We start from the raw sequence: 25,285 nt of genomic DNA on the forward strand, positions 1-25,285 counted from the left end.
TTGGCGCTTAACTTGCCTCCTCCTTTTTCTTTGGCACTGACAACCTGTTCTTGTGTGAGGGATGACTGCCAACATTGCTGGCTGTCCTTCTTCGCATGAGGGCTATGGTCTTCACCTCCATTCATCAGCTACATCCATGTCCACCTCACCAAACACCTTTGGTGTGTGACAACACCAATGGAAGACTATCAGACTTTATATTTAGCATCCCGCTCTCAAACTGGATCTTACCAAGGAGACCAGCTTAGCTTGCATGCTACAGTTGCACAGCTCATGGCTCATGTCAAACACCTCAGTGAGGCCAACACCAGCATGGAAGAACAGCTTACCAGCATCAGGGAGGCAACTGAATCTCTCGTTTCATGCCTTGAAACTGTCGAGCAAATGCTTAGAGAACTGCAGGAGAAATGTGTGGATCAACAGAAGCATACTTTGTCGAGAACAAATTCAAATGACCATTCTGTTCTCAAGGTACATTATGCTATTGTTCAGTATCAGAGTGCGCACTCACCAGGCACCAGTCTATTATCCAGCTGCTCTTCTCTCACATGTGTGGAATCGAGTGTGAAGGGACAAAAAGAAACCGCATCGCAGCCCTTGCTGCTATCAAACCACTCAAGAACAATGAACCTTTCATATCGATGAGTGACAGCACACGTCTTTGGCACCCCAACTGGCTTGGCAACATAGACAACAAACTGAATGACATGTTCATTAAAGAAGTCGCCGAGCGTGTCTTTAATAATGAAAAGGTATCATCTGGTAGCGCGTGAATAATATGAGAATTGCAAGCACTCACCCAACATGCAATAGAGCCAGAGGGAACAGCTCCAATTAAAAACCATACCCGACAAGTCTTTCGACCTCCAAATAATGAAAGATTGCACGAAAACATACTTCCACCTCCAACTTAACCCCACCAGTACCAACATTAGCACTGAAGTCGACAACACACACTTGAGTTGCACAAAAGGTATCATTGCCAAGCTCTGGTGACATCGTTGTTAGGGAGGTTTCTATGGTCTGGTGTATGGCTGTGAGTGGAAGACACATGAACAGTAATTAGCCACACGTACCACAGGGCCTTGGGAGTTTGGCTCGAAAGAGAGCATAACGTTTTGGACGCTGGTTGGGACATGAAGTCAAAGGATGTGTGGCCTACGTTTGATGACTGTTGGGGGACCAACAAACTCAGTTTCGTCGGCTTGTGAGGTTGGAACCACCTGGTTAGCATCAATATGGAACTTTTGGAGGTGAGTAGATAGGCTGGAGGACTTGAGTACGACATACCTTGGGTTGGCTCATGGTGTACATGGCAAACCAGTGAACTTGGAGACCAAGGAAAATTTTCGTAAAGTCCATTATTTTTTCTGAGGGGTGCAAGGGTGGCAAGAGCCACTCTTCCGATGATATTATAGTTGGACTATGGCCAATGGAGTCGAGCATAGTCGGGGTGGGGAAATGCACGTGCGAGAGGTCAGGCTATTGGTGTATTGCCTATATTCGGATCTTGCCTACGTCGGATTGTTTGGATATGTTACTCAAATATCGTTGAGTCGGACTTTACTCAGACTAATAGCTATATCTTACAAAAAAAAATCAAGGTCGGATTATCTACATTTGGAGAATCCGGTTATGCCCCCTGCTAAAATCTCGTTTCCGCAGTGAATGAGGGCGAGTAAGGCACTTGCCCATCCCAGCCCCATGAAATCTACGACCGGGTATCGGCAAAGGAAACTAATCAGAAGATGTAGAACGCAGCGGGAATGCCATCTCACTACGACTCCACGTTACCCAATTATATGGTCTGAGCCTCTACTTATCCTGGTTTTGGCATCCGGCGACTCAACATCGGCCACCATCGCGAGGGCAGCCAGTACCGGTCGCTCCCACCAAGTTTGGTTCTATGTGCTACGCGCCACCACACCTTCTCGGCACGAATGGACATGCTTCTGACTTATTAAAGCTCTCCATCCACGCTCGTCTAAACGATCGTATCGAGGAAATGCAGGCTCTCCTAGATACCTACACACCAACCCCGTGGCCCGTTTTGACCATGTATGTATATCTCTGCATAGCGACGTTCAGCCACGGTCAAGTTTTTCTGTTTGTTTCGACTACGTGTTTCACCATGCATTTGCGTTTTTCCCCTTTCTGTAGACACAATGTCATATGGTATTCTTTTCTCCCATTCTTCTCTGGAGGCCTGGCCTAGCTGCCGCATTACCATTCTCATTTTTGATGATGCTTCTCACAGGGTGTTTACTTGCTGCCATCCTCATTGGGACATCACAAGTGTTTTATCGACTATTAAGCTATGTATCTGTGCACATGCACCACGATTCTACATAATGCACTTCCAAGATGAGTAGTAGTGTATCGTGATTGTCCATTGGGATACCCACCCTTGGCTGTCACTCACGGCCGGTTACCAGCTGTACCGGTGAGTCTGCCTCTCACTGCTCATGGATTCATCCGTGACCCGTAGGCCGCGTCCATCGACGTCTGCACATCATGGTATGTAGCCAACCGAATGGCGGAATATACTACTTCATCGTGATCAAGTTCCTCAAGCGGTATTCCAAGGTCCCACTACTAAAGCAGATACGTTGATATTTGATTTAGTTATAACCTGAACAAATAAAGGGCCGTGGAGAAGCATTTGACTAACACCGTCATTGATCCCGCGGGACCAGTCATCCGCATCTCTCATCTTCGATGTGACAAGCAGTTGTACGGACGTGGCATATTCTTTGTCATCTGGTGGGTCAACTGAACCTCAGTCGACCTGAACTTCCACTTTGTGTGAAGTGTGTCCCTGGCTGGAGCAAACGCCTTTTAACAGGGTATCACCCTGACGTTCATCTGGAGGTCAAATAAATCCGCCGGACGCTTCTCCCGGAAGCCGCTCTGCTATACTTAATACCTCACGCTTCTCCCTCTCCAGGCGTCTACCATCATGCTGGAGGGCGATAACTTCAAGAACATCAGGGTTTACTGTAAGCTCTGTAGTATCCACGCTGACCTCACGTTTTCCCTGAATATCGCTCAGGGCTGGCTTTTGTCGTGTACTGGGGTGCTTTCTTGTTCGGTTACGACAGGTGAGCTATAGTGTTCGCGTTCAATGATGGTGGGTTAGTTCTGATACGCTACCAGTGGTATCGCCGGGGGCGTAGTTTCACAACCTTACTTTGAAACACACTTTGGCCTCGTGAACCCGAATGGAACGGTTGACAAGGGCAAAGATACGGAAGTCTCTTCCAATGTAGTCTCGGTATTACAGGCGGGGGCTTTCTTCGGCGCTCTAGGGAGCGCACCAATTTCTGGTACATGATTGTGGCTTCTGTGTCCTCAAAAGTTTGATCCATCTCTTCTTAACCGTAACAGCTTGGCTTGGACGTCGGTGGACGCTTGTCGCATTCACAGTCGTGTTTTTAGTAGGAGCTGTGAGCATCTTACACAATTTAGAAACTATATCCCCGTGTGACTGATACTCATAGGTGCTCACCACGGTAGCAGGGGGCAGCAGAGGAATTGGGTACATATATGGAGGTCGTGTTGTATCCGGTGTTGGGATAGGTGGTATCTCGGCAGTTGCGCCTGCTTATGTGTCGGAGTGCTCCCCAAAGCGTGTACGTGGTCGTATGACTGGTCTATTCCAGCTCATGATTGCTATTGGCGTCATGATTTCGTACTTTGTTAATCGTGAGTATTTTCCCGTTTCTCTTGGGTACCCCCGACGCTAACTTTGTTGTTTCTCCCACAGTTGGGGTTGGACTCCATCTGGCAAATAGCGATATGGTTTGGAGAGTTCCTTTTGGATTGCAACTTGTTCCCGCCGGTTTAATGTCTCTGGGACTACTTACGGTCAAGGTACCCCGAGCTTGGAAGGACTCTCCAGAAATAAACTGACGAAGCACAGGAATCACCACGTTGGCTGGCTTCCAAGGGTCGTGTCCAAGAGGCGATTGGAAATCTCGCCTACTTCCGTAAAGAGCAACCTGACTCCCCAGCCATACAACAAGAAATGGTAGAGATTAAAGCAACAATTCGAGAGGAACAGGAAGCTCGCAAGGGCCTCGGTCTCAGAGAAGCGTTTTTCGGATATGGAAACTCTATTCGCTTTGTTATAGCCTTCGCCATCTTCGTATGCCAGCAATGGAGTGGACAGAATTCCGTTGGTTACTATGCCCCTCAGATCTTTACCTCGGTGAGATACTCCTTAGTATGCATGTCACGATCTCGTCGACTCACGGGAAGCATAAGATTGGTTTTACAGGAACAACGAACTCCCTTCTCGCTTCTGGCATCTATGGAGTTGTCAAAGTATTGGCCACTACTGTTTTCATTTTTTTCTTCGTCGACTCTCTCGGTCGCAAGATATCCTTGTTTATCTCAGCGGTTGGAATGGGTATCATGTTTTTCATAGTCGGTGCAATCCTCAAGACCCACCCTGTGGACGAAATTCAGGCTGGACAACCGCCACCACCAGCATCTAAGGCAATGGCTGTTATGCTTTACATTTTTGTGTGCTTCTATTCAATGGGTGTGGGTCCCATTCCATGGGTGTACGTGTCGGATATATTTCCCACTCGTACGCGGCATTATGGTCTGGCAGTTGCCTCTGGAACACAATGGCTATTCAGTACGTGCTTAATTTGTCTAGATACGTCTCAATGCTGATACGTGTGGCAGACTTCGTTGTCTCTAAGGTGACACCTACGTTAGTCGCGGACCTGGGTTACAAACTCTTCTTCATGTTTGGCGCAATAAACATTGGCGGCATAGTCACTTTTTCACTGTGAAGTCGATTATCTTGTCGTCCTTCCCTCCACTAACCATTCCTGTAGCTTCCTTCCGGAAACCAAGGGGCGCAGCTTGGAAGAAATGGACATTATCTTTGGTGCCGTCAGCCTTGAAGTACGTGAAGCGTTCATTGAAAGGCAACAACAAGAACTAGACCATGGTACCCACAATTCCGGGTCCGCCGATCAGAAGGTGTAACAAGCGGCGGGAATGCTATCCACTTAACGATTCTCTACGTCACTTAATCATATAGTCTGAGCCTGTTTCTTGGTCCTGTTGAAGGCATTCGAGTGTGTTCGAGCTCCCAGCACAGAGACCGTGAATTTGAGATGCAGCGTAGATGAGGCACGTGCAACTCAAGCTTTACGACCTGAGAATGATGATGCTCCGATGTTGAATCTGGACCATTGGCCGGGGTAATATACCGAACCAGGTGCAGTCTTATATCTACAAGACCAGAAGGCGGCAGGTTATGTAGCTCATTCCGAACCACCTTTCCTCGGCTTTCTAAGACATTGTCGGTGCGCTCGAGCACTTCAGCTCCCGTGCTCTTCGTACTTGTTAACTCTTCCTTCATCTTTCCGGGGTCGCCATACAATCGATGTCGCTTTTACCTCCACGATTTTCCATATATAAGCTCATCCTGCAGTCTTTCAGTAAAACCTCAAGTTGTCCAAATTGTGGACGTACAATGAATTAACTAATCGTTATGCCATACACTTTGCAAGCGTTCTCGTTGGCGCGCTGCATAATCCTAGTTGTGTCCCATCCGTCCACCCCACTGGCAGCGGCAAAATCCGCCACCCATGGGATCATAGCAGTATGACAAAGCGGGAGTCGTCCCTTGACATCTGACAGCGAGTCATAGATGTTAGCAGGGACCATGTACGGCGCATCTGTCTCTAGAAGGAATCGCGGTCCCTCCGGCCGCGAGGCCATATGTCGCACAGTGGCGGAGGTATTAAGATTAGTGGAATACGAGATGACGCCGGTGACACCAATATGCAGGTTGGGGAAGTGGTCTAGTAGTCGTTGCGCTAACTCTGGGGAATCGGTAAAACAATGGATATGGATCTTTTGATACCCAAACATCAGCTATCGGCAAATTTCAAAGTTGATGGACGGCTGACGACGCACAGGATGATCGACCGGTACTTCTGCCTTCAGTATGCGTTCTGTGTCTTCTTCGGCCTCTCTCGTGTGTATTGTAAGAGGCTTTTTTAGTGCAACCGCTTTTCGTAGTTGTCTAGTAAATATCTGCTGTTGAAGTTGACGTGGCGAGTGGTCGTAATGGTAGTCGAGTCCTATTTCTCCCCAACCAACGCACCGAGGATGTCCCATGGCTTCTATACTAACGAAGATGAACTTGAGCACCTTCTTGACAGTCATGATATGGTATTCCCTTCACTCACAGAGTCTTTTCCACCTCGTCATTGTAATGCTTTGCTTCGTGACTGCAAAAAGTCGATCAGACCCTGCTGTACACAAATCGGTGAAAGGCAGCGTACGGATGTACCCCTGACAGATGGAACGAGTCGTTAGCCAGGGATCTCGACCCCCACCCAGTGATACGACAGAGGAACTCACCCATCACAAACCAGTAGTCCACACCTCCCCACTTTGCCGCACGATCCTGAGACGATATCGCTGAATCTGCCAGTTCCTTCCAGATGCGTGGCACAGGCGGCTCGCACCACACATCCACGATCGCCTTGACGTTCCGGCCGACATAGAGGCCGCGAACGAACTCGTAGATATCGTTGAACTTTGCCGTACTATACTTGCTCCTGTACCATGAATACGTTGCCAAAAGATGGGTATGCGTGTCTACGACGGGTGTGGTCGCTGTAGTGCTGTGAAGCGGTAGAAGAAGGTGCTTCTCGTCTGGAAGACTGCTCTTTTTCTTGTTGTTCTTGCCCATTCCACGCTGTGATGATGTGGTACTGACTGCACGGTTTCCTCCAAATGTCCTGAAGGTGTTGGCCTGTAAGGCAAGTCGAGTGTGTGTTCGGATGGTTAGCGTCGGAAGCATATGAGGCCGACAGGAGTGCTACAATCTTACAAGCATAAACAGACTCGATAAAAACCTAGTCCCAATGAGCATGTGCATATGATGACTTCAGCTAATGTGTGTGTAAAAATGCATAAGGTACCAACATGCAGGTGCTATAGGGGAATATTGTATTGGTGCTACAATGACTTACAGTATCACAATGCTAGCGTGCAGCGTGCGTCCATCGTTATGACAATACTTCTAAAGTGAACGTACACCCGTACACTTATCCGTCTTCAACGAAGGTCGATGGGGAGGGAATGGAAAAACCCCCACGTCGCTCGGACAACAAAGAAGGACCACTCGGAGGGGATAGCGTACTGCTGGGGAGTCCCAGATCAGCACATGTGAGAAAAGGTGGTATGTTGGAGGCCTGGAAAGGATAGCAGTCGGTGGGTTCTAGGGAAAACCGGAAGGGGTCGACGAAGGTGGGTTCCAGACTGAGAAATTCTATGTCGCTCAGGGCGTCGAGTTGCTTCGAAAAAGCTGCGCAAGTCTGTTTACGGTAACAAAAGCCCGTTAAGATATATCTTCGGATAGAAAAGTGAACGCATACCGGGTCACTGTCCATCGGTGCAGATGCAACAGGAAATTCAGAGTCAACAGGGTTATGCTGGATGAGCTGCTCGTTCCCAGCAAGCCCCCATGGGTAAGGCTGTGGAACACCCAACCAAGAATCGTTCTTCTGTAGGAGGGGAAGATGATCATTGGACGTCGGTTCAATGGTATTAAGGGTGGGCGTGGACTGATACATGACAGTTTGACTGGGACGACGGCGGAGATCGTCTTGCGAAACCAACGGCGGTAGCCACGATTCTAAGGCTCGTAGATCTGGGACGGGTGTAGCTCCAATGGGTGGGCACGAAGATGGACGTCTTTCAGGAGGGTGAGGGTGTCGACGAGTGTCGAGGGGATGCGAATTTATTTGCTCGTTGGTGCGAGTAAGTCGTGGTTGAGGTTGGGAATTAGCGAGAAGCGTTGGACCCAAGGCAGAAGATTCCACTGCTTTAGGAAGATGGGGATTATATCCTCTAATCTTTGTCTTTCTTAGCTTAAAGTTGAGGGGGTTCGGCGTATATTTGTAGTTGGGATACAAGAATGCATGACGTTCTCTTTCGTTCTGAGCCATCCTTAACCATGGCTGCTTTTGTAATAATGTCATTTGGCTCCAGCGCTGCCCGGCCACGCGAGAGATGTTGTTATCTTCGTTTTCTGTCGGGTTCAATTTTCTTTGGTGAACAAAATCGCAGCGGAAGAGAATAAAGGCGTTCCGTGGGCGAGGGATGCGGAGAGACTGTCCATATCTCGAGAACTTTGGCAATGTTACTGTGTTCGGGGAGCTACCACATCCGGGCTCGGGAAGTGGTAGTCGGGGGCCATTCTGGTCTGGGCGAGAGAGCAAAAGGTGACCCCACGACGACCGGAGGTCAGATATCAGACCACGCCCAGTGCTGGACTGATCGTTCTTGCGGCGCGAAATATAGACGTCGCAGACGTCGCTGAGACTGTTCCTCTGGGTCATGGAGGGAGAGGCCTACAAAATGGAGTGGGTGGTCGTCGTAAAGACGTGAGGGCGTCCACCGAATACTTTGGTGAACAAGGAAGGCGGTGCTATGAAAGGAGAAATGCATCCGGACGCGTGGCTCGGATCGGTAGAAGATACAAAGACACCTTTGAATAAACTCCACCTAAATCAACGTCGATGATAACCGCAAGTCAATGAGCCTTGCCGCAGTAACTTCTCAGGTCAGGGCGATAGCAGCAACCAGCCACCAGACAACATAAACAGTTGCTGTCTGAAAAAGAAAAGAAAAAACTGAGCTGCCATCTGGCATAACAGCGGATATCCGTACCTAATACGGCGGGGAGTTCTTTGATATCATATATGGATATGATGGCTGATCAACCTGGCGTGCTCCGCATGAGCGGTAAGATGGACTTTGCTAAGTTGCGGACACTCGCTGAGTCAAGAAAGGTGGCACTCCGCTCATTGTCCACCAACTCCGACAGTCTCGGCACCCTCGCCGACGTCAGTCGGTTCCCGCATCCCTTCAGCAGCTCAGAAAACATGTATTAGAGGACATTGGAACCGGCCGCAATTCGTGCTCTCTCCAATGTTCTAACTACGTGTTTATGTAATAGCCTGGTACCCTCGAGTGCTGTCATATGTCTTAGGATGCATCAGGGGGACAGGGAACGGTGGAATCACGGTCGCGACCAGGCAGTGACAGGTTTAAATCATCTATTTGCTTACTGATGTGGTGTCAACCCGATGTGTCGAAAGAGGTCGAGACTCGGTCTTTGTTTCAGCACAGAATACAATGTTGCTACTAGACCTAATGATGGGTGGGGGTAAACAATGCAGGCGCCGCAGACCCAAGGGCTGTGCAGGGTACTGATGGGTACATGTCTTGATTAGATCTCTTTCAGATAAGATTGCGCTAAAAAACTCCATCCGTCTGGAGGATATCGCCGATACAAGTTTGTCTGTCACTGCAACGCCAGATCATTCCTCACACAAAAAAATGGCACCTCTGTCTCATCCCTCTATCCAAGGTACGTTTGCATTCGCAACTGACACCGTTGGCAATCGCCGCAAACGACTCATCCCTGAACAGATGGCTGGTTCCGGGAGATCTCCTCTCAATGGCCTGGCCAGGCAATGACACTCAAAGTCAACAAAATTCTGCATGTGGAGAAATCGCTCTATCAAGATGTACTGGTCTTTGAATCAGAGACCTACGGCAACGTCTTGGTGTTGGATGGTGTTATCCAGTGCACCGAACGCGATGAATTCTCGTAAGTTACAATCCTTCTGAGAAACTGGAGAGTGTTCTGTAATAAAGCACACAGGTACCAGGAGATGATTGCTCATCTTCCTCTGGCAAGCCACCCGAACCCCAAAAGAGTGCTGGTCATTGGTGGCGGGGACGGAGGCGTTGTTCGGGAGGTGTTGAAGCATGAAAGTGTCGAAGAAGTCGTTCTTTGCGACATAGACGAGGTACGCCCTCGTACAATGGTGAATCAGTGAATGATATAGCTCATCTTGTGTCAGGCAGTTATAAGGGTGTCAAAGACATACCTTCCTCACATGTCTGCCCTTTTGGAATCTCCAAAGGTCAGGGTGTTCGTCGGTGACGGCTTCAAGTTCCTCGCCGATAACGAAGCAACATACGATGTCATCATCACGGACTCCTCCGACCCTGTGGGTCCCGCGGAATCCCTCTTCCAAAAACCGTACTTTCAGCTCTTGCATGACGCCCTTACACCTGGTGGCCACATTTCCACTCAGGGAGAGTGTCTGTGGTTGCACCTCCCGCTCATTTTGCAGCTGCGCAATATGACCTCCGAAATATTCCCCGTTGCCCAATACGCGTACACGACGATACCAACTTACCCTTCGGGTCAAATCGGATTTATGGTGTGCTCTAAGGACCCATCAAGGAACCTTAGAGAGCCACTGCGCAAGGTACCCGGGACCCGATACTACAATGAAAATATCCATCGCTGTGCCTTCGTCCTCCCCGAATTTGCCCACACTATTCTCGCCGAAGGAAGGGATCTCCGCCCCTTGTTTGGGAGAGCGGCTGCAGCTGCGAAAGTCCCCGAAGAGGGAAAGAAGACCCGTAAAATCCTTCTTCTAGGATCCGGCTTTGTCGCGAGACCATGTGCGGAATACGTCGCACGTGATCCGATCAACGAATTGACTATCGGTAAGTTTTCGGGAACCGTAGTTGTTTACGTGAACTAATGATTGTCTCAGCGTGCCGAACGCTTAGCAATGCCACAGCGCTCGCCGATGGCCTTCCGAATGCGACAGCCATCTCATTGGACGTCAATTCGACGGAAGCTCTTGACGCGCAGGTCGCTGCGCATGATCTGGTTATCTCTTTGATTCCTTACACTTACCATGCTGCAGTCATCAAGTCCGCGATCAAAGGCAAAACTCATGTTGTGACGACTAGCTATGTCTCTCCGGCAATGAGAGAGCTTGATGAGCAAGCTAAGAAGGCCGGAATAGTAGTCATGAATGAGATCGGTCTAGATCCCGGTATCGATCACCTGTACGCTGTCAAGACTATTTCAGAGGTCCATGAGAAAGGTGGAAAGGTATGGAGTCCGGAGCTGCCTCTTCTCGGGCGACGTAGTAATCAAAACCGAACAGATCAAGCAGTTCTTATCATACTGTGGTGGTCTTCCCGCACCTGAATGCTCAGAGAATCCGCTGGGATACAAGTTTTCTTGGTCATCCCGCGGTGTTCTTCTCGCTCTTTTGAACTCGGCGTCTTATCTTTCAGAAGGGAAGCAGGTCGACATTACGGGTAGCGACCTCATGGGATATGCCAACCCTTACTTCATCTCTCCCGCATATGCTTTCGTTGCATACCCTAACCGCAACTCGGTGCCGTTCCGGGAGTTTTACAACATCCCAGAGGCCGAAACAATTGTTCGCGGTACACTGAGATACCAAGGATTCCCAGAGTTCATCAAGGCGCTGGTCGATCTGGGTTGGCTCGATGCTACCGAGAAGGCGTGGCTAACAGAAGATCTCACGTGGGCTGAGGTGACCCAGAGGGCAATCGGCGCTAATGATGCCTCTGAAAGGTAAATCAGATTTACTGCGGATCATCAGTTGCTAATTTAACCGCATAGGACCCTCGTTGCTCATATCAAGACTGTTTGCAAGTTCCCGAACGAGAGTGAAAGTACCCGGATCATATCTGGCTTCCGCTGGATCGGGCTATTCTCTTCGGAGAACGTCAAGCCGAGGGGAAAGAACTTGCTGGATACGCTTTGTGCACAGCTGGAAACGCTGATGAAGTACGAACCCGGCGAACGTGACCTCGTCATGCTGCAGCACAAGTTCGTGGTGGAGTGGCAGGATGGAAATCAGGTGGGTACTATATATCGCGAGTATGAATGCCCGCGTGGGATAAGTCTAATTTGCCGCCCTGCCAGCAAATTCTTACTTCGACGCTGGAGAAGTACGGCAGCCCGGGCGGACACTCTGCTATGGCTGTCACAGTTGGTGTTCCTTGCGGTATTGCTACCCAGCTGGTGCTGGATGGTGTCATTAACACGCCCGGAGTTCTCGCGCCATACACGAAGGAGATCTGTGAGCCGATCAGAGCCATTTTAGAGAGTGAAGGATTGGGTCTTGTAGAGCGAGTACTGTGATCAAACCAACGGAATTCCCATGAAGTGAAGAACGACTTGGAATAGAAATGACCTCGGACTAACTGTGACTACCTGTCAAATAAATATGTGTGTTATTAGCAGTTACCGTGGAGGCCTCTCGATCTGGCTTGAAGGCCAAGGAGAGAACAGAATTGCACCAAGAACCTCTAGGAAACACGACTTCGCAGTATGCGCGCGCGCGCAGTCTGCTAGACAATCCAACGAAACAAGAATGAGCGCTGAGTAATGTTTGGTGGCGGTTATTAACTTGAATGGAAGCTGCAGCCTGAAACCCGAAGAAGACGATGTAATTTACACTCTGTGTACTGCTGGAATCATACGCATCGTTACCCCTTTCCCACATTACACGCAAGTGTCTACTTGCTCCTCGAGATCGCTTGATCGTAGAAATGTGACATAAAGGCCTCTGTGTGCGTCATTGTGAGGGTGAAGATAGGATGAGTCGCATTCTGGGAAAACTTAGTCATGAATCGTGCCAACTTTCAGGCCAAACCATACGCACCACCCTGTTCGCCAAGCCGCCCAACACGTGCGATCCACCCTCCTCTTCGGCCCAGGAAAGAACCTCCAAGAAGGATGCCTTACGGAACTCTTCATTTGCATAACCTTGCATGCGACTCAGTAGTAGGTATTGTACGGCCACAGGTCAACGAACCTGACGGAGATTGCCACTGTGCAGCAATGTGGGCTCGCCTCGCTGGCGAAGGATATACGTTATGCTGAGCTATCGAAAGACCGACCAGACAGTACAAGGTGTGGTAAGAGTCCGCAGCCCTGAAATGGTATCAGTCGGCTAAGAGTTGCGATCTCGATATCGGACAGGCATACTTGGGAGGTTTGTCCCTCAAGCCTCCAGATGGGTGCTGAGCAGCACATAAAATGTATCTCTGTAACCAAAGTTTGCTCCATACTGACTCTGCATCAGGTGTAGGATCTTAGTAATGGAATGCCTGGGCTGATATCAATCTTACCATCAACGTCGTCCCAATCTCCCTCGTCATGTGCTTCAGTAGACGGCTCAACATCCCTACCATAACCGCCACCTATTCCTTGGGATGCAAGGAGGGCAAAACAACCACCGACCCACCACGAGTAACAACCATCTACCAGCTTGTTCGTGCGGCCGCGGAATCCACCAAGTTCAATTTCATTTCCTTGCAAGTGCACGAGCCACCGCATCAATTTGCGGTAATTGATGGTTGGCTGCGGTTCCGTTCGTCCGTGCAATTTCAGGTATGGCTGGAGCATTAGCCACGAGGCGAGTGCGCAGAACGTGTATCCGCCGTGCGCCTCACCTAGAGGCGGACGAATAGCATCGAGCACTATCGTTAATTCATCTGCCTCGGCGCTGAAGTATGGTTGTGATGCACAGGAGAATCCACCTTCATAGGTTTGACAAGATGCGATGAAAGCTGGTGTACCATCCAGAAGTTCAGGTGTTAGTATATCCAGGAGATGAGCTACCACGAGCAGACAGTATATCCCTCTGTAATGGCATGCATAAGTTAATGGTAAGATACTCTAGTAGCGTACGTACCGGACATCAACTTCAGCATCATGAGAAACAAGGAAAGATCCATCCGGCTGCTTCAGGGACATAAAGAACTCGTTCGTCTTCTCCCTAAGTAGATTATCTCCCCAATCTAAGGCATAAGCAATGTCGAGGGCTCACCTATTGATCTGATCCCAACCGCCTCCTGGCCCGGGTCGCCCAACGATGGCGAGTGCACACACCGACGCGTAGGTCGGTAGTAGATGTGCTTGCTGACCAGGACCACCACCGAACCCACCATCAGGGTGCTGCCATGTCATGATAGTATCGATGGCCCTACAAACAGACGACCCTTAGGACGCATACGAGCCCGTCGACAAGATGAGCCCGCACTTCTGCTTGTTGTCAGGATCCAAAGCAACACCTAACACGCTGAAGCTTTGTAAAGTCCAGAAGAGGAGCCAAGGCTGGCTGGCATCTTGACTGGTGTAACGCGATGGGAATCCCTGCACAAGGCTCTTGACGAGAAACTGAAGGTGCTGGTTTCTCTGCAGCGGGGGCGGAGACTCTGGGTTCGTTGGTAGATGCTTGTGAAGGATTGATTCTGTCTCTGACTGCAAATCGGAGGTATCAGTAACGTAGTGGTCATCTGGAGATCGTCGTGGGTAGGCCATCTGAACGGATACTGCTGGCCTTGTAGATGGGCGATACGTGACTGTGAAGACGTTACAATGGATGTGAAACCAAACTCTTTACTGTCTCGGACGCTGACGGCAACTTTGACTACATATATACTACAACATGTAGCAAGAGAGGTAACTACAATACTGTGGTGATATCACACATTTCGCGTTTCATCTCTAGGACCCCGCTGCGATTGACGGGCTTTACATAGAGCCTTGGTTACTTATCAATGGAGATCAGTATCAGCGCCACAATCGCCCACGAGAAATGACCCCTGTCGTTGACCTCGAGCTTGAACATCTCGAGAAGTGGAAGATGGAAAATATTGTTCTCAGGTTTTGAACTTGTGCATCACCAGAGTGGTTGGAGGGGAGTGTTCAAGTGAGGATGAGATTTCCGAGGTCATAACATCGGCAAGGCGAACAAGAACTCGAGAATATTGAGGTCTGTGAAGGTCAGAACATCACTTTTGCAGCATATCCCATCGATATACAGATGTTCTGGGGGGCATATCTTGGGCGGGGAAAATTACATGCGCAACTGAAACTTCCGGTCATGAAGATAGGGACCGTCTTGGGAGAAAGAAACTTCACAGGAGCTCTTGTATCATGACTATCGGAAAGAATTCGCCAGCGGTGCGCACAGGAGGAGGAAAGGTCTAAGAGTGACCCGGCATGGTCACTAAGAGCATACGACAACCCGAGAGGGGGTTTTCAATTCCTTGTTAAGTGGACGTCCAGTTGGCATGGACAGTCTTTCGTTCCACTACAAGGCCCTGCGGCACGAAGCTCAAAGACTTGCCTGAGGAATTGAGTTCTTTGCCTTCGTCGAACCAGGGCACCTCAGGCTTGATCTGTGTTCAATAGTGCTAGTGAGACACGTTAGCTCGGCATCGAATCACGGTAGTGAATGTGTTACTGCAAAGAGGTTAACAATCACGGGTCCTGTCGACACTGCAAATGAAATAGACAACAAGCAATACATCCACCAGCTGGCTATGCAAATACAAACACGTGCGTTTGGATTCTGGTGAGTGGTACTAATACAAGGGCGAAATTGCAGTTCTCAGCTAACTACGCATGAGTCCCGTGGCACCCTACCTGCCGTATCCCTAACAAGACGAGTTCGAATCCGAAGATCCTCCACCTCCTCCTTCAAGGCTCTCGTTCTCTCCCACTCCTCCCTTCTGACCTGAATTAAGGCAGGTAGCAGCGTACTTATTTCTTCCCATGGATCCACCCCTTGGGACAACTCCAATAAAATGTTTAGATCGAGAGAACGATGTTCCATGGTACCTCTGCCCGTCCACGTTATACCGAACTGTAACCTGCACCACGGCGGAAAGAAGAGACTCAAAAACGCAGCAACGGCTTTCGGACTCTCGACCTTGGATGTTCCGACGTTCAGAACCTGAAGAGCGTGGAAAGGCTTGAATGAGGCACGCGCCAGGGGTACTTCAAACCCTGTTGCACGCATGAAGAGACCGAGATAACGTAGCTTTGGGCAGTGATTTGCAAAGGGAAGGAGGGCTTCGAGATCAAGAGTGGATTTACTAGTGAGAAGCGGCTCTGGATTGAGTTCCAAGGCTTCGAGCGACGGCAACCGACTTGCAAGCTCCTCGATTTCGTTTTGCGTTATTCTGAGTGGGTACTTATGAATCACCTCGAACCACGTTAAATTAGGAATGGAGAACAGAGGCTGCAGAGTGCAAAGGGACAGCTGTTCGTCCTCGATACACGTGGTTTGATTGATATCTTTGTCGAGTAGGATGACATGCAAACGGGAAAGATGCTTGCATTCTTGCGAGAGGGTTAGGAGAAACGATCGTACTTCGGCAGGACTGTGTTTCGCATATGAGTTAACGTAGAGTGTGGTGATGTTGATGGGAGCGAAAGAGCTTTGGAAAAACTTCTCCAAATCATCAATCCCAGCGGTCAGGTTGAGATCGTAGAGGGCAGGGAAGGCACCAGCTGTGAGGACCGGAACAAAGCGTTCTACGTTCTTGGGATTACCAGCACCCATTGCTAGATCGTGCTGGAACTCGATAACGCCAAGGTTCGGCATGCGTGAAAGTTCCTGGATTACTTCAGAGGTGAAACGAAATTCCGGAAGTACTATCTTCCTAAGGTGATGTAAGTTTCGGACGACGACTTGTATCTGGCCTAACATCTGCATGTTGGGGTCCTTGATGTGCAGTTTCAGCGTATGGAGATTAGGTGCTCGAGCGCAGATATCGGTGAGAAGAGGGCCAGGTTCTCCAAGATGCGACCAAAGGGACACGGTGAGATACTTGAGCCGGCCATGCAGGAACAAGAGGCAGCGTTGTAAGTCGCTGAGAGCGCGACACGTCCATACCAGTTCACGCAAGTTGGGAAGTATTTCGAAAGACTGTTCTTGTCCTGGCAACGTCGTCAAGCACAACTTCCACCTCGCCTTCTATGGAACTGGAATCGAAACGCAGACATCGAACGCGACGCGCATATTTGTGGAACCTGCTCCAATCCGATACCCCTGGGATATCCTCGAATTGCTGTGTGATGGGCTAATTTCAGCGAACGAGGTACTCCTAAGGGATGCCACAACTCACGTATGCGCCAGCCACGCTCATGAAAACGGGATTGAGTATAGAGAGCAACTGAATCAGATCGTCTACCTCCCTCCAGACGGCATCCAGGGCAATGTCTGACCAAAACTTGCAGACACAAGCGCTTGACACGTTCGACTTCTTGTCCAGAAAACTGAATATGAGGTGAAGCAGCTCAGGAATGTGAAAGATCCGGCTGGCAACTAGCAGCGGCTCTCCAGTAGATACGAGGGCGTCGGTCGTAGTCATGACAGTGGGATCGCTGTCGGGCTGCGCGGTATGACAGTCGCCAATAACTGCGTTGTGTGGAAGTTATGGTGGGTGGCGTGTAAGCCACTGAGTTGGGGTTCCCACCAGCGGTCGACCAATGTAGAGCTCAATGGATTTGGCAGACGCGCCGTCGGTCGCTGTCTCACTCGCGTACTAATCGCATTACCCACTAGTGGGACTTTGCTTGCATATGCTAAGCTGTGTTCCTGCATCGCGTACGTGTAGCAGTGACTCATGTACAGCATTTTGGACGTGCAGAGGTAGATCCAATTTTTTGCCATACTAATTAATACCACGTCCTATCCTTGGGAAGCATGGCGGGCTACGTGTTGCAGCCACACACGCTTATTTATAGGGGCCAACAGGAATTATAATGAGTCAGATTGTGTTGGCGCCCCTGGGCCTGCCTTAGTTCTGTTCTTCATGCAGAGGAGTTGTTCACCTACTATTACCAGCATGACGGGGCATGAAAATTGACGGTGGTTGCCAGGTCATCTGTAGCTGTTCGAGCTACTGCACTTCATGCCGTAGTGTCAACTGCGTCAGTGCACTCAAGCTAGGAGTCAGCAGGGATTATTCCCAGCTACTCATCGACAAGTGTTTAACTGTTTACGCGTTTCTCCCACCTGCCTAGTGAGTTACTCACTTCACTGAAATACCGTGAGAGCATTGGGCTGAAGCTCGATATTTTTGACGCTGCATAACATTTGATAAGAACATGGGTTCGAAATCGTGTGTCCGTTACGAGGTGCTGCACGAGGCGAGCGTGGATTCAGCGTTTACAGACTTCGTTTGTCCTCCGGTAAAGGGGCGATCCCCTGCTCTCTTCATTCCCAACCTCAATCCATGTAGGTATGTCTCCGGCATGGCCCTTCTATGAACCGGCGTTGGCAACGGTGGCGACCGCGTGGGACATGTCGCTGCACACGCGTTCTCGGTGGCCGTGTGAGTTTCGTGCGGGGGCTTACCTAACTCATTTACTCTACAGGGGAGAGTAAAAATAGCTTGGTGGACGTTACAGGACGATTGATCCCGCCTGTAATAATGCAGAATGATAGTACACCATGCGGGGTATGACAGCCTAGGTGAGTGGTAAACTGCATGGTCACATGAATGGCAAATGCAGGTAGCTTGTCCTTGAGCTCCATGAACTCAAGAAGTGATGCTGAAATTTTTGAAGAGAGGTTAATGGTTTATTTTCACTCGCTCATTGCAAATAGATCACTGCGTTTCAAGTTTCTCCGTTCTCAGTTGCCGCTACCGCCTAGACCCCCTTAGACCCCAGCATTGGCAAGTCCCTGTGAACGGCATCAAACTCGCGGCAGATGTTCAGGTACTGACAGTCATTTGTTTCAGTGTTTCCCAGCAATCAAGTGGTATGGATACGTGAGGATGCCGAGAATAGCTACGTGAAGCATGCGGTCACCTATAACGAGAGTGGCAGTTTCGGAGAGAAGCACGTGGGCATAATCGCCCCAACGTTCCTAGATAAAGGAGGCTCCACGGAAGTTGTCCCGCCCTCCCGTTCTTGTTCTACTATGGCATTCAAACCTGCGGCAATCCAAGGCCACGACCCTCGCGTCCCCATACCTGAGAAGGATCTTCATCCAGATCACCCCATCCTTGCAGATGGGATAGAGCCCAATTTCGAGACTTATCTCTACTTTGCTAAGCAGCAGCGAGAGAAAGAAGCTGCGGAATCCAAGTCGGACGACATGGAGCGAGGTTTCTGGGCTAACATCCTCTGGGGAAAGGGAGATCAAAAGTTAATTCCCACTAACTTCACAGATGACAAGAAAGGAAACACCGCTGGGTCCGCTTCGGAGGCAGAGTATCGGGCTGCTTCGAGCGCTTTGAGAACCGCTTCATGGGCAAGCGTGTTCTACCTTATCACTACAGGTTCGCGTAAACCTGCTTCCACAGGAGGATCTACGACTGATCTTCCACCAAGACATTCTCGGCCCATACACTACTCCATGGGCGTTCTCACAGGTCGGTTATGGTCCGGGTGTTGCATGCTTCATCGCATTTGCCATTATGGCTGCCTACAGCGGGCTGTTACTCTGGTACATGTTCATGAAACTGGACTCAGATAAACATCCCCTGAGATCTTTCGGTGACCTCGCCTACCGTATTTACGGCGGCTGGTTTCGACATGGTAGGCGACGTGTTCTGTCCATTGCACTGTTCTCAATTGTGTACAGTGTGCAACGTCTTGCAGAGCCTGCAGCTTATACTCAACGTCGGTCTAATTATCCTCTCGAATGGTCAAGGCCTTTCGCAAATGGCAAAGTTCAAGGTCGGACCATATTGAGCTGCCTAAGACACTTACCTATGCGTATGTTAGCTTTGTTTCAGCGTTTGCAATGTGGTTTGGATGCTGGGTGGTTCGTCTTCCATGAGCGATGACCATACACGAACTGAATGTTCTCGACAGGAATGATGCTCGGACAAATCAGAACTCTCCGGAAGTTTGGCTGGGTTGCTGACTTCGCGGTATGGCTCAATATCATCACTCTAATTATTACTATGGGTGCTGTCGCACACACACCTCCGAACTACGAGGGGTCCGGCCTTCCACCCGGTCCCGTTCAGACGTTGGCCATTAATAATCAACCCTTCGAGGAACAACTCAACGGAATTATGCAGATGGTCTTTTCTTACGGTGGCGCGTGAGTATTTTCTCGTCACATACACCTGCGAACAAAGGTTAACGATTGACTTGCAGAATGATTTTTATTGAATTTATGGCTGAGATGCGTCGTCCCATGGACTTCTGGAAAGCTATGGCCTTCGCCCAGCTGTTCATCACCACTGTCTACATGTTCTTTGGTCTGTTCGTCTACTCGTATCAAGGGCAGTTCGTCGTCAACGTAGGATTACTTATGCCTTATGACAAGTATCGAACTGACGTGGCTTCCCTTTAGATTGCCAACCAGGGTATTTCCCTCTACAGCCTTCAGACAGCGACCAATGCTACTTCCCTCACAGCTGGCCTCATCGCAGCTGCCTTGTATGGTAACATTGGTGTGAAGGTCATCTATAACACCATCTTCGTGGAACTGTTCCGCGCTCCGCCCCTCACTGTTAAATCCGGAAAGTACCTGTTTGCTGTGTCTGTTATAGTCTACTGGGCCCTCGCATATACCATTGGCTCCGCTATCCCACAATTCACCAACATCTCCGCATTGGTTGCTGCCGTTTGCATCTTCCGTACGTCCTGGGACATCATGTGTTCATCATCAATTAACCCTTTTTTTCTATTGAAATATAGAATTCAGCTACACGTTCCCACCATTCATGTTCCTAGGGTTTGTCATGCAAAACACCGCTCTGTCTGGTGATAAACCTTACGACGTCAACAACCCACACAGTTCTAGAGTTGACACGTGGAAGAACTGGTCTCGTTGGAGACGAGCCTGTGCGTTCCCTGTTCGACATCATACGATCCTTAACTGATCGTCGCTTCCTCTTCAGTGTCCAAGCACGTCTTGTTTAACCTCTGGAATTTCATCCTCATGCTTGCATGCGTGGCAACAGCAGTTCTAGCGGCGTACTCTGCGATTAAGTCAATCGTCAATGCCTTCCATACTAGTGGTGCTCCGACGTCTTTTGGGTGCAAATCCCCAGTTCAGTAGTTTCCATAATGCGTACCTTCCAATATTACACCATGATGACGTGTCTCTCTTGACTGTAATCGATCAATGCTGTAACGAGTAATGTTAACTTCCACGATGTATCTCTAAACTTGAAGTGATATTGCAGTCCCCTGCGGGCTGAAGCGCCGAACCGTTATAATGTTGGGCAAAAGCTGACTGGTTAGTAGTAAAAATAGGAATGCTAGGCTTTGTTTAAAAACCGGTTACAATTGGCCAGTTCGGAGATCACTCGAACAGGATGCGTGATTGCTCAGGGCCATAGTGTAGTGGGTGTAAACGGTGCAGGAAAGATTAGATACGTGTATGTACACCCACTCTACTCGTAGCTAGGCAAAACCAAATTCCTTTGTCTGCCTCACAAGTACAATCAATGCTGGTTGCAGAGTAACCAGATAGTGTAACCATGTTGCCAATCTGCAGCTCTTCTGAGTTATTCACAAGGCGCTTGACACATGACAAGAGAAACTGGAATAAAATGGCGTACATGTATTGTGGCAATCTAAAGGGTAATGGCGATCATAGTAGATACATGATTAAAGACAAAACAGCGCGCAGACACTATCCTAGATAAGAGAGCAAATCCTAAATGACATTATGTATATGACCCTGCGAAAAAAATCCCCATGTGCGACAACCCCCTGGCATGTAGCTTAGAGCCCACGAGCAGCGAGACGAGAGCGGAAAATCTTTTGGAATCCCGGCACATGGTCGAAGTCCATGAGGGTGTAGTGCTGTCCGGGGACATCGGTGTATGAGGGCTCGCCGCGGCTGAAGCCCGCCCATGGCTTGAGCTGGTTGTTGAGCCAGTCAGCCTTGCTGCCGCGGAGAGGGATGGCGTAGAAGACATCGACACATTCTGATATTGGTCGTGTAAACCCGAGTAAGATGAAAACAATGAAAAGGTTACTTACGGACTGAACCCGATGGGTTGTACTCCTTTCCACACTCGATCAATGAGCCGGCGATATCGACCCAGTGGTCGAGCTTCTGAGGAGTCAATTGGAGTTCGACAAGACGCTCAGGTGGGGACAACTTCCAGATAAGCTCAAGTTGGTCATTGCGAGAGAGACGCCTCAAGGGATTGGTAAGGTCAACAGCATCTTGCTTCGTAATCAGGCCAAGGAAATATGAGAGGTTGAGCATGCCGCTCGTCCAGTCGATCTCGTGCATGCGGTCTGCGATGTGTGGAGGAATGTTAATAAGACCGGTGAACTTGACTTCTTCGCCCATGGCCTCCAAGCGCTTGGCAACTTCGAAAGCGACGACACCACCATACGAGTATCCCGCAATGGCGTAAGGTCCCTTGGGTTGAGTGCGCTTAACAGCGGCAGCATAGCTGGAAACCATCTCGTCCATGGAACCGAAAAAGGGGTGGTTGGGTTCGAAGCCACGAGCACGGAGCGCATAGAAAGGACGCTCATTTTGGAAGTATTTGGCAAGGTTGACGAAGATCAGCACTTCACCGACACCGGGGTGAACCATGAAAATCGGTGTACCGGTACCGGTAAGCTGCAGGGGAACGATAGGATCATACTCCTCCTGGAACCCGCCCTTGGAGGACAAAGCGTCGATGTATTTGGCCAAGTCAGAGAGGACAGGGTGCTTGAGAATTTGAATGGTCGGGATCTCAGGGAGACCGAATGCAGCCTCGCCCTCGCGCTTGAGCCTTAGTGCCAAACTCAGTAACTATTTTTAGATCAAGGCACACAATAGACGTACCTGATGACATCGATGGAAGTGCCACCGAGCTCGAAGAAGTTATCGGCTGCGGAGACGTCGCTGACATTGTTGTTGAAGATGCCGGCATAGATGCCAGCCAGAGCCTTTTCCGTTTCAGTGGTGGGTGCCACAAAGCTGGCGCCACGTGCGGCAGCGAGCAATTCTTCGGCACGGACGATGTGCTGAGCAAGCTGGCCTTCCTTGAACTGCTTAAGTAGGCGGGCTCTTGACAACTTTCCGAGGGTAGTCTTCTCCATCTGCTCGAGAGGGATCGGGATGATTTGTTGGGGCGGGAGAGTGATCATCTTGACAGACACGTCGCGCAGAGCACGGTGGGTGGCATAGAGCTTGGCTGCGGCATCCTCATCATTGAGGTTGAAAGTAGGGGAGTAGAAGACGACGAAACCCTCGGTGTCCTGACCAGGGGCACGGTATGGTGCAGCAGCAAGGAAGGAATGCGTAACACCATCCACATTCTGGAGGTGAGTCTCGAGCTCAGGGATACCATATGAGACACCGTGAACGATGACGGTGTCCTTGATACGACCGCTCAAACGCATCTTGCCGTTCTCGATGATACCGATGTCACCGGTACGGTACCAGCCTCCTTCAACGAAGCTGGAGGAGGTCGCCTCGGCGTTGTTGTAGTAACGGACGAACACCATGGGACCGCGAACCTGGAGTTCACCGCTCTCACCATCAGCGCGAAGGGTGACACCGTCTGCGGGGTCAACGATGCGCATCTCACACCCGGGAATAGGGGCACCCAGTTCAAGGAACTCGTGGGCCGGAGGCGTAGCAAGCACATCAATACCATCGTAGATGCATCCAGCACTAGGACATAATAAGCAACCGCAGAAGCGAATAATCCCACGTGGACTAACCATGTCTCGGTCATACCAAAACCGGCAGCAATGACGAAGGACGAGTTGAAGTCTTTAGCAAGGTTTTTCAAGGTGGCAGCGAACGTCTGGGCGGTCTTGCTGACGACAGCTTCACCACCGCTGTTGATCCGGCGGAGGGAGGAGAGGCTGAAGGTGCCGAAAAGCTCAGTTCGCTTTTCAAGATCACGTGCGAGTTTGGCTAGGAGGAAGTTGGGCGCGAAAGCGATTTCAATTGACTATTAAGTACAGCGATCAGTGATGGAAGTGGAAAGCAATAGTCGTATTAACAAACCTTCTCCTCGATCAATCGGAGATAGAGAAGGGGGTCTGAAAGAATAGCGGAGGGATGTACGTGGAGTTGGGAGGCGCCGTACAAAAGAGGCGCCAGGTGCATTTCGATGGATCCAGCAACGTGGTCAAACCCAACCCCTGCGTCCAATCTCAGAAATGATCCCGCGAAGATTACAATCAATACTTACAGTTAAGAATCTTGGTTTCGGAGGTCAAGCCGTAGTTTTCGCCCTTGGCGTAGCAAGCGGCCAGGATAGTCCGGTGCGTGTGGACGACAGCTTTTGAGAAACCGGTAGAGCCGGAAGTCAAGAATAGGATGGCTTCATCGTCAACCTTTGCCTCGTGTGCCTTGAACTCCGAAGTATCTTGGGTAGCAGCGGATTCCTTCAGCTCAGAGAACAAATGGATGTCGATATCAGGAATGGAAAGGAGTTGCTCAGCGCCAGTCTCATTGGTCAACCAGGTAGCGGACCCGAAGAGACCTTTGACGTGTCCAACGTGTCCCTCCTTATGGGACTGTTGGGCACTAAGGGCAGGCTGAAGGCAAGGGACAAGACCGGCGAGAAGGCAAGCCCAGACGGCGGCCATGTTCTCTTCATGCTCAGTCAGATAAACGACAACGACCGAGCCTGTGGGCTTTCCCCAAGCACGAATAGCCTGAGCAAGGGAACGAGCATACTGGGCGAACTCGGCGAAGGTCTTGGTCTGAATTGAAGAGTCGTGTGCAGAGGAAGTGATGAAGCCAAGTTCGTGGTCTGGGTAACACGAAGCCGCCTGGCTAAGGAGATCAAGCAGCGTGTCAGGGGAGGTACGGGCGACAGAGGCTTTGATGTCACGGATAATATCCGTGGAGGTAACAGGTGCGACAGCGACAGGGGCCATTGAGATAGAGATGAATATAAAGGGACGTCTAAAGGGAAAAGTGCTTTGGCTGTCTAATGGGTTGTGTTCGGACGTCCTTGGAGGTCCGAGAGCTTTTATAGGTGGGATGGCATTTTGCAACATGTCTTCATACGGTAGCCGCGGAGACGGAGTGCCGAGTAAACAGCGACTTTGGCCCTAAGGCGATGAATGACGGCAACGAGCCTGCACTTCGGGATATGGCATATGGCACACCCGCTTATTCGCATGCCTGTGAGAGCACTGCACTAAACCATCACTGGAAATACCATTAGGGAAAAAGATAATGGTACGTGGCACTGCTTGGGAGTGACTGGTCGCCACGCTGGACCTCCAGCGGCCTTTGGCAGGCGGACGACAGCAATCCGCTTAGCATATGGGCTGTGGCCTGCAACAACTGAGCGAGTGTTGGACTGTTAGTATTATACAATCACCGGCGTAAATCGACCGAGTGGATATGCTGACTCGGTTAATGCACATCATCAACGCGGCGCTGGCTGTGTGCAGTTTCAACATTACCCGAAATAGGAGCCATAGATTTGGATCTGTGAGGTAACCCAACAGACTTTGTAGCCTAATCGACGCTGATATTTATTTCATAATCCATATCGGTACTTTTCGGCTAGATCATTATGCTATGATCCCTCGAAACACCGAACCGGGAATTGTTTAATAGCCACGTACCAGCGTATGCACATGGGACTTCAGTGCCAATACTGAAAAGCGGCAATAGCTCATCCCTAG

The 25,285-nt window shown here is 49.9% G+C and overlaps 8 protein-coding genes across 8 annotated transcripts; 3 read left to right on the top strand and 5 right to left on the bottom strand.

The window, feature by feature from the left end:
• Window positions 1–2,509: 2,509 nt before the first annotated feature.
• Window positions 2,510–5,026, top strand: F5J12DRAFT_56198 (general substrate transporter). Its single transcript, XM_051740062.1, has 10 exons — window positions 2,510–2,999; window positions 3,053–3,101; window positions 3,157–3,326; window positions 3,388–3,446; window positions 3,501–3,705; window positions 3,767–3,873; window positions 3,923–4,210; window positions 4,267–4,645; window positions 4,696–4,801; window positions 4,851–5,026. Exons 1-10 carry the CDS (start codon window positions 2,960–2,962, stop codon window positions 5,002–5,004), a joined length of 1,557 nt encoding a protein of 518 aa, XP_051600892.1. The 5' UTR covers window positions 2,510–2,959; the 3' UTR covers window positions 5,005–5,026.
• A 165-nt stretch (window positions 5,027–5,191) lies between these two features.
• On the bottom strand, window positions 5,192–6,871 carry F5J12DRAFT_920761 (uncharacterized protein). Its single transcript, XM_051749272.1, has 5 exons — window positions 6,315–6,871; window positions 6,219–6,260; window positions 5,944–6,157; window positions 5,497–5,880; window positions 5,192–5,449 (listed from the first exon to the last, which is right to left on the bottom strand). The coding sequence occupies exons 1-4, from the start codon at window positions 6,836–6,838 to the stop codon at window positions 5,503–5,505; spliced, it is 1,158 nt and encodes a 385-aa protein (XP_051600893.1). The 5' UTR covers window positions 6,839–6,871; the 3' UTR covers window positions 5,192–5,449; window positions 5,497–5,502.
• A 5-nt stretch (window positions 6,872–6,876) lies between these two features.
• F5J12DRAFT_56104 (uncharacterized protein) lies at window positions 6,877–8,815 on the bottom strand. Its single transcript, XM_051740056.1, has 3 exons — window positions 8,713–8,815; window positions 7,416–8,655; window positions 6,877–7,355 (listed from the first exon to the last, which is right to left on the bottom strand). Exons 2-3 carry the CDS (start codon window positions 8,379–8,381, stop codon window positions 7,086–7,088), a joined length of 1,236 nt encoding a protein of 411 aa, XP_051600894.1. The 5' UTR covers window positions 8,382–8,655; window positions 8,713–8,815; the 3' UTR covers window positions 6,877–7,085.
• A 569-nt stretch (window positions 8,816–9,384) lies between these two features.
• F5J12DRAFT_719321 (Saccharopine dehydrogenase-domain-containing protein) lies at window positions 9,385–12,037 on the top strand (the record flags this gene model as incomplete). Its single annotated transcript, XM_051741165.1, has 8 exons — window positions 9,385–9,415; window positions 9,478–9,658; window positions 9,713–9,860; window positions 9,915–10,572; window positions 10,623–10,969; window positions 11,025–11,464; window positions 11,513–11,753; window positions 11,819–12,037. 8 exons carry the CDS (start codon window positions 9,385–9,387, stop codon window positions 12,035–12,037), a joined length of 2,265 nt encoding a protein of 754 aa, XP_051600895.1.
• Window positions 12,038–12,246: 209 nt separating this feature from the next.
• Window positions 12,247–14,351, bottom strand: F5J12DRAFT_56245 (terpenoid cyclases/protein prenyltransferase alpha-alpha toroid). Its single transcript, XM_051740065.1, has 8 exons — window positions 13,944–14,351; window positions 13,731–13,886; window positions 13,596–13,679; window positions 13,030–13,544; window positions 12,887–12,974; window positions 12,714–12,832; window positions 12,561–12,664; window positions 12,247–12,507 (listed from the first exon to the last, which is right to left on the bottom strand). Exons 1-8 carry the CDS (start codon window positions 14,222–14,224, stop codon window positions 12,415–12,417), a joined length of 1,440 nt encoding a protein of 479 aa, XP_051600896.1. The 5' UTR covers window positions 14,225–14,351; the 3' UTR covers window positions 12,247–12,414.
• An 868-nt stretch (window positions 14,352–15,219) lies between these two features.
• On the bottom strand, window positions 15,220–17,267 carry F5J12DRAFT_826307 (uncharacterized protein). The gene is given in 3 exon segments (XM_051745510.1): window positions 15,220–16,622; window positions 16,642–16,764; window positions 16,822–17,267. 3 exon segments carry the CDS (start codon window positions 17,065–17,067, stop codon window positions 15,300–15,302), a joined length of 1,692 nt encoding a protein of 563 aa, XP_051600897.1. The 5' UTR covers window positions 17,068–17,267; the 3' UTR covers window positions 15,220–15,299.
• A 1,359-nt stretch (window positions 17,268–18,626) lies between these two features.
• F5J12DRAFT_905210 (transmembrane amino acid transporter protein-domain-containing protein) lies at window positions 18,627–20,726 on the top strand (the record flags this gene model as incomplete). Its single annotated transcript, XM_051748631.1, has 9 exons — window positions 18,627–18,987; window positions 19,040–19,246; window positions 19,293–19,387; window positions 19,436–19,475; window positions 19,526–19,760; window positions 19,817–19,961; window positions 20,016–20,301; window positions 20,363–20,509; window positions 20,566–20,726. The coding sequence occupies 9 exons, from the start codon at window positions 18,627–18,629 to the stop codon at window positions 20,724–20,726; spliced, it is 1,677 nt and encodes a 558-aa protein (XP_051600898.1).
• Window positions 20,727–21,055: 329 nt separating this feature from the next.
• F5J12DRAFT_826331 (atromentin synthetase) lies at window positions 21,056–24,607 on the bottom strand. Its single transcript, XM_051745511.1, has 6 exons — window positions 23,830–24,607; window positions 23,643–23,779; window positions 23,351–23,586; window positions 22,467–23,300; window positions 21,659–22,413; window positions 21,056–21,603 (listed from the first exon to the last, which is right to left on the bottom strand). Exons 1-6 carry the CDS (start codon window positions 24,521–24,523, stop codon window positions 21,398–21,400), a joined length of 2,862 nt encoding a protein of 953 aa, XP_051600899.1. The 5' UTR covers window positions 24,524–24,607; the 3' UTR covers window positions 21,056–21,397.
• Window positions 24,608–25,285: the final 678 nt, after the last annotated feature.

The sequence above is a fragment of the Pisolithus orientalis genome (assembly GCF_024613125.1).
Source record: "Pisolithus orientalis strain OTSU chromosome Unknown F5J12scaffold_11, whole genome shotgun sequence".
In the NCBI taxonomy this organism is placed as follows: domain Eukaryota; kingdom Fungi; phylum Basidiomycota; class Agaricomycetes; order Boletales; family Pisolithaceae; genus Pisolithus; species Pisolithus orientalis.